Source organism: Salmo salar, chromosome 22, assembly GCF_965601325.2.
Source record: "Salmo salar chromosome 22, fSalSal1, whole genome shotgun sequence".
Taxonomy (NCBI): Eukaryota; Metazoa; Chordata; class Actinopteri; order Salmoniformes; family Salmonidae; genus Salmo; species Salmo salar.
The window spans coordinates 5236904-5244557 of record NC_138312.1 but is presented as its reverse complement, the minus strand read 5'-3'; the positions used below and the strand labels follow the sequence as shown (position 1 = coordinate 5244557).

Below are 7654 nucleotides of genomic sequence, written 5' to 3'. Positions count from 1 at the left end.
GACACATCTGCCTGCCAATTTTCAAAATGTAACCCTGGTTTTGGCATGTAATTATTTCTAAAGCACAGTCTTAGCCAGAGATGTTGGCTTGCCTTGGCATTATAAAGTATCGAGAAACGAAGCCCCCTATTCAATCAAAACCAGTTAGGAGGGTTTCTGGAATAAGAGGCTTACTCCCAGGCAACTACTATACTTGTGATATGTAAAAAAAAAAATGTTGGTTTCACCCTGGAAACATGAATCCACAATGTTCCTGTGTGACCACCTCAGTTTTGAACCCGGCTTGTTTGAGTACAGCAAGACTTTATTAGCCCACTAAACTAAAGGCATTGGCTCAAGGAGAAAACACAAATCCATATCTCAGGCAAGGTTACTCATCATACAAGCATGGTTATAAGGAACACCTCCGTTACACTTGCAGTCCAAGATGGATTTTGAATTAGTTATACGCCACCTGGGATAGCAATACGTTTTATTGAATAAGGCCCTAAATATTTGAAATATGGAAGCTTTTATGCAGCCTACAGTATATCCTATAAAGAAACACTATGGAAACAATGGATATCCATTGTATGTGATCTATAAATAAAATGCACAATACAAACTATGAGCTTTTCGCTAGCAGTCACAATTTTGTGGGGGGAATAAGTAGTATAAAAGAATGAGCTACAAATCCTCTTTTTGTCATGTAAACAGGTCTAAAACTTTTTTAAATCCATTATAAATGGTTTATCAACAGAAACAGTGAGATTAATGGTGTTGCATAATTTATTTAGCACAACTAATAAGAGTTCCCAAGCATCTTTCCTTTCTATTCTGCCCTCTGTTTAAAGATGTTAGGAGCTTGAGTAAACGGTCATTTTAAATGACATAATGCAAAGCTTTGTCTTTTAGTGACTTTTTATGTAGAGTATGACTCATAGTGGTGGGAAGAGCAAAGAAGATTTGAGAATAAATATTGCACTTAAATTAGTTTAGACAGCATGACATCAGAGAGTAATTAAACTGGTTTGCTTTGGAATTCCTTTTCCAATTCCTTAGTTCAGGTTTGTAGAGATTTCAGAGCACCTGCAGGTTTCTGTGTGTGAAATATTTTCATTGGATGGGGTTCAAACTTTGAGGGGAAAAAACTGTGGCAGCATTACGCCATTCTCCCCTCTTGGAAAAAAAATGGGATTTAAACAAGTCTCTTACAAGATATCGAGCAGAATAGTTGGAGTTTAAGCGAAGTCAAGTTTTCTCCTCTCAATGCTAACCTTGTCGGACATCTACTGCATATTGGAAAGCAAGACCAGCAACAGGACATTTGCATCACTATGGTACTGAATAGCGGCTCTGGGAGTAACGGTTTGCATAGTGTAATTTACCATAGAACACTAACTTTTAGTCCACATTTTCACATTTCCAAACTTGTTCATGTTTACTTATTTCAAACGGGAAAAGCCTGTGCGCATTTCTCCCTGGCTAAAATTCAAAGGAAGATCAGAGGATGAAAGTACTGAAAAGTGTCCCTCTTTTATTGGGGTGTTGGACTCTCTTATACCTGGACTTTATTCCAGCGTCACTGAGCCATACCGGCATTGCAGAGTGCGCACCCGAGAGCGGAGGCAAGGAGCACACAGGCGGAGCAGGTGAAGGAGCCAACCCGGGAATTGGCTCAACTGCCAGGTCGACGGTAGGAAACTACGGCGCAGGGGGTTGGAAGTCTCTAAGTGCTGCGAGGATCACGCGCATTAGAACAGGACCCCCGCTGATAAAGGGCGAGGCAGCCAAAGCGAAAGCTGTGACATCAGTGTCATCACAACACAGCGTAACGGTCAGCCGTGCTCGTGGAGCTGTCAATTTGGGGCCCAAGGAGGCTGTGCGCTATTGGGTACTCGGCGGGGATGCTACTAAAGCAGCAGCTGCGCCTGCTCCCGTGGCGTTGAGCATGCAAACAGGCAAAGGCAGGCCTGGACAGAGCAAAGGAAACACTGTCCCCAGAGCTGCAACATCAGCACGAACTGGACAGCAAAATGTCGTTGATGTGCAAAAGCACATCGCTTGGTTGGCCCAAATGAGCGGCAAAGCAACGGGCAAACTTAACGGCAGATACTCTCCAAAGCTCCTATTGGTAACTCCGCATGACTACATGTTGTCACTGTATTGGTCACTATCCACAGGAGGGGTGAACACTAGTGTGCTGCACGAGGCTGGCATGGCCAACACCATCACAAGCTTTGTGGATAAAGGACAAGGTAAACTTTTGATGCCATATAAACAATGAGTTATACAAAAATAATAACAGTGGTGTCTCATAATACACAAAAATCTGCTTTACTGCTTGCAAAGTCAAAATAAGGCTTATAAATTATGGATAAGTGGTCCAATAAAAGTAACTGTTCACCTTTGCCAAAGAAAATCTAATCATTATAATCAATTCTGAATATGCTTATTTATCTTTAATTGTAGCATTTTGTTAAGTTGATAAATTAAACATATCCAAGAGACAGTGTGTGACTTATGGTAGGCCTATGCTCATCAAACCAACCTCTTTATTAAAGAGGTAAAGTCAAGCTAAAGTCGAAGCAAACTTGAAGCTTAAGTCAAAAGGTTTCTTGGTGTTTGACATAATAGTTTTTAAAACTCTTGGTTATGGGTCTGTCACACTGTCAGTAGCCATGTGCATAGTCATTATTGGGGCGGCAGGTAGCCTAGTGGTTAGAGCGTTGGACTAGTAAACGAAAGGTTGCAAGATCAAATCCTGAGCTGACAAGGTAAAAATCTGCCCTTGAACACTGTTCCTGAACCGTCATTGAAAATAAGAATTTGTTCTTAACTGACTTGCCTAGTAAAATTAAAAATTCCCTCAATTATTTAAAGCCTCTAAAGTGTAAACAAATAATAATTTATTTGCTCTTTAAAATAATGTTTAAATGACCTTGGTTTACTTATATCTCTAGCTGCTAAAGGTTTACATTTCAAGCAATTCATGTACTTTAATTTTGCCCTTTATTTGTATAACAGGTTGGTGACCTTCCCCTTTGTATGACTAAGAAGTTGTAACTGATCCCTTGCCAGATATTACATTTTTTCATCTGTAAAATAGCAGACACTTCTTCCCCATCACCTCTTTCTCCTCCTCTTCCTTCCTCAATTTTTTTTTATCTCTGGTTGGGCTCCTAAATGTGCAAGTCACTCTACCCTTTCTCAATATTTTTGTGTTGTTCAGGATTTGTCTGGTCCACTCTTAACAAATGCCATATTTTACATTTTAGCAGACGCTCTTATAGTAGTGAATGCATACATTTCATACATAATTATTTTTTTGTACTGGCACCCCGTGGGAATCGAACCCACAACCCTGGCGTTGCACACACCATGCTCTACCAACTGAGCCACAGGGAAGGCCGTATGACATGGTGGTAGATCCACTCATAAACAGCTGCAGGTCGATAATAATGGTCTGTTTACAGTTCAATGTGGTATGTAGTCTGCAAATGTCTGGTTTTAACGTAATTTCAAACGCATAATGTGCCTGGAAGAAAATGCTGCCTTTCATTTTTATATGGCCATGCTTTCCCTCACCAAAGAAAAATATTACACATAACTCTTACCACCCGTGTCTTACCTGAGAAGCCACATTAACATGTAAAGAAACATGTCAATATGATGGTTATTCTTGCCATTGACTCTGTTATCTTCTTTTACAGATGCCCGTATCCCCCAGCTGAGAAGACAGAAGTATTACTTCAACATCAGTTCCCTGGAGAAGGAGGGGTTACTGGGTGCCGAGCTGCGTATACTCAGGAAAAGACTGGCTGATCCAAACAAAGCACTTTCCACTGACAGAGTTTTCTGCCTGAAGCTTTTCACTTGTGTAGCAGGTAAGCAGAAAGCTACACTGCTCCAAACTCAAACCATCAAGGACCACAATTCGCCCAAATGGGAAGTGTTTGACATTTGGAAACTATTCAAGAATTTCAAGAACACCGTCCAGCTTTGCTTCGAGCTGGAGGGTTTAGAACGGGGACGCCCCGTGGACCTCAGGGCACTGGGCTTCAGTCGTCTGGGCAGGCAAACCAAAGAGAAGGCCTTTTTCCTCATGTTCGGGCGCACAAAGAAAAATGACTTATTCTACAATGAGATCAAAGCTCGGTCGGGCCACGACAACAAGACTGTGTACGAATACCTGTTCACTCAGCGGCGCATGCGCCGAGCTCCAACCACCCGCGGCAAGAAGCTGGCCAAGAACCCCAAGCCTCGTTGCCACAGGAAGCAGCTGCACGTCAACTTCAAGGAGATGGGCTGGGATGATTGGATCATCGCCCCACTAGAATATGAGGCCTATCACTGCGACGGGGTGTGTGACTTCCCTATTCGCTCGCACCTTGAGCCCACCAACCACGCCATCATCCAGACGCTCATGAACTCCATGGACCCCGACTCGACTCCACCCACCTGCTGCGTGCCCACTCGCCTCAGCCCAATCAGCATCCTCTACATTGACTCGGCCAATAATGTGGTCTACAAACAGTATGAGGACATGGTGGTGGAGTCCTGCGGCTGCAGGTAGCAATGGACGAAAGACTCATCTGAGGTCATGGTTTTATAGTTCAGCCTGAAATCCTACAGAGTTTGAGTTAAATCTTTTGAGTAAACAGATTGTTTAACACTCAAAAGTTTTAGAACACCGAGTCATTCAAGGGTTTTTACTTATTTGTACTATTTTCTACATTGTAGAATAATAGTGAAGACATCAAAACTATGAAATAACACATCTGGAATCATGTAGTAACCAAAAAAGTGTTAAACAAGTAAGAATATATTTTATATTTGAGATTCTTCAAATAGCCACCCATTGCCTTATTGACAGCTTTTCACACTTTGCATCTTGGCATTCTCTTAACCAGCTTCACCTGGAATGCTTTCAAACAGTCTTGAAGGAGTTCCCACATATGCTGAGCACTTGTTGGCTGCTTTTCCTTCACTCTGTGGTCTGACTCATCCTAAATTATCTCAATTTGGTTGAGTGCTGCCTCAGGTCATCTGCTGCAGCACTCCATCACTCCCCTTCTTGGTAAAATAGCCCTTACACAGCCTCGAGGTGCGTTGGGTCATTGTCCTGTTGAAAAACAAATGATAGTTCCAATAAGCCCAAACCAGATGGGATGGCGTATCGCTGCAGAATGCTGTGGTAGCCATGCTGGTTAAGTATGCCTGGTATTCTAAATAAATCACAGACAGTGCCACCAGCAAAGCACCACCACACCATGACACCTCATCCTCCATACTTTATGGTGGGAAATACACATGTGGAGATCATCCATTCACCCACATCGCGTCTCACAAAGACACGGCAGTTGGAACCAAAAATCTCAAATTTGGACTCCAGACCAAAGGACAGATTTCCACCAGTCTAATGTCCATTGGTTGTGTTTCTTGGCCCAAGCAAGTGTCTTCTTCTTATTGGTGTCCTTTAGTAATGGTTTCTTTGTAGCAATTCGACCATGAAGGCCTAATTCACACAGTCTCCTATGAACAGTTGATGTTGAGATGTGTCTGTTACTTGAACTCTGTGAAGCCTTTATTTGGGCAGCAATTTTTGAGGCTGGTAACTCTGGGTCTTCCTTTTCTGAGAGCCAGTTTCATCATAGCGCTTGATGGTTTTTGCGACTGCACTTGAAGAAATGTTCAAAGTTCTTGAAAGTTTCCGCATTGACTGACCTTCATGTCTTAAAGTAATGATGGACTGTCATTTCTCTTTGCTTATTTGAGCTGTTCTTGCCATAATATGAACATGGTCTTTTACCAAATAGGACTATCTTCTGTATACCACCCCTACCTTGTTACAACACAACTGATTGGCTCAAATGCATTAAGAAGGAAAGAAATTCCACAAATATATTTTTAACAAGATACACCTGTTAATTGACATGCATTCCAGGTGACTACCTCATGAAGCTGGTTGAGATAATGCCAAGAGTGTGCAAAGCTGTCAACAAGGCAAAGCTACTTTGAAGAATCTCAAATGTAAACATAAAGAAAACCCTTCAATGAGTAGGTGTGTCCAAACTTTTGACTGGTACTGTAAGTATTCACACCCCTGAGCCAATACTTTGTTGAAGCCCTTTGGCAGTGATTACAGCTGTTAGTCTTTCTGGGTAAGTCTATAAGAGCTTTCCACACCTGGATTGTGCAACGTTTGCCCATTATTCTTTTCAAAATTCTTCAAGCTCTATCAAATTGGTTGTTGATCATTGCTAGGCAGCCATTTTTAGTTCTTGCCATAGATTTTGAAGAAGATTTGACTCAAAACTGTAACTCGGCCACTCAGGAACATTCACTGTCTTCTTGATAAACAACTCCAGTGTAGATTTGGCCTTGTGTTTTAGGATATTGTCCTGCTGAAAGGTGAATTCATCTCCCAGTGTCTGGTGCAAAGCAGACTTAACCAGGTTTTCTCCTAGGATTTTGCCTGTGCTTACATCCATTGCGTTTATTTTTTATACTGAAAAACTCCCCAGTCCTTAATGATTACAGGCAAAGCCATAACATGATGCAGCCACCACTATGCTTGAAAATGTGGAGAGTGACACTCAGTAATGTGTTGTATTGGATTTGCCCCAAACATAACACTTTGTATTCAGGAAAAAAAGTGAATTGAATTTGCTACATTTTTTGCAGTATTTCTTGAGTGCCTTGTTGCAAACAGGATGCATGCATTGGAATATTTGTTTTCTGTACAGGCTTCCTTCTTTTCACTCAGTCAATTAGATTGGTATTGTGGAGTAACTACAATGTTGTTGATCCATCCTCAATTTATTCCTGTCGCATCCATTAAAATATGTAACAGTTTTAAAGTCACCATTGGCCTCATGGTGAAATCCCTGAGTGGTTTCCTTCCTCTCCGGCAACTGAGGTAGGAAGGAGGTCTGTATCTTTGTAGTGACTTGGTGTATTGATACACCATCCAAAGTGTTATTAATAACTTCACCGTGCTCAAAGGGATAACCAAGGTCTGCTTTTGACATTTCTACCCATCTACCAATTCATGCCCTTCTTTGTGAGGCACTGGAAAACCTCTCTGGTCTTGTGGTTGAATCTGTGTTTGAAATTCACTGCTCAACTGAGGGACCTTACAGATCGTTGTATGTGTGGGGTAGAGAAATTATGTAGTCATTAAAAAAATCACGTTATACAATAAAATTCCACACAGTGTCCATGCAACTTATTATGTGACTTGTTAAGCACAATTTTACTCCTGAACTTATTTAGGCTTGCCATAACAAAGGGTTTGAATACTTATTGACTCAAGACATTTCACCTTTTAATTTTTTATTAATTTGTAAAAAAACTTTATTCCACTTTGACATTCTGGATTATTGTGTGTCGGCCAGTGACAAAACATCTCAATTGAATACTTTTTTCATTCAGGCTGTATCACAACAAAATGTGGAAAAAGTCAAGGGGTGCGGATACTTTGTGAAGGCACTGTATCCAGTGATGTCTTGGCAAGAGATTTCAACTAAATTGATCTATTAATAGTAAATAATAATAATATATTTATTTGATATAGTGCTTTTCATTACACAAGGAATGTCAAAGTCACTGTAAAATCCAAACAACAATTTTTATTTGATGTGGCAGATTCTTGGGTGATGGCTTCCACAAT

At 41.1% G+C, this 7654-nt stretch overlaps 1 protein-coding gene across 1 annotated transcript; it reads left to right on the top strand.

Moving 5' to 3' along the window:
- Positions 1-1203: 1203 nt before the first annotated feature.
- gdf5 (growth differentiation factor 5) lies at positions 1204-7169 on the top strand. Its single transcript, XM_014165839.2, has 2 exons — positions 1204-2237; positions 3693-7169. The coding sequence occupies exons 1-2, from the start codon at positions 1490-1492 to the stop codon at positions 4553-4555; spliced, it is 1611 nt and encodes a 536-aa protein (XP_014021314.1). The 5' UTR covers positions 1204-1489; the 3' UTR covers positions 4556-7169.
- Positions 7170-7654: the final 485 nt, after the last annotated feature.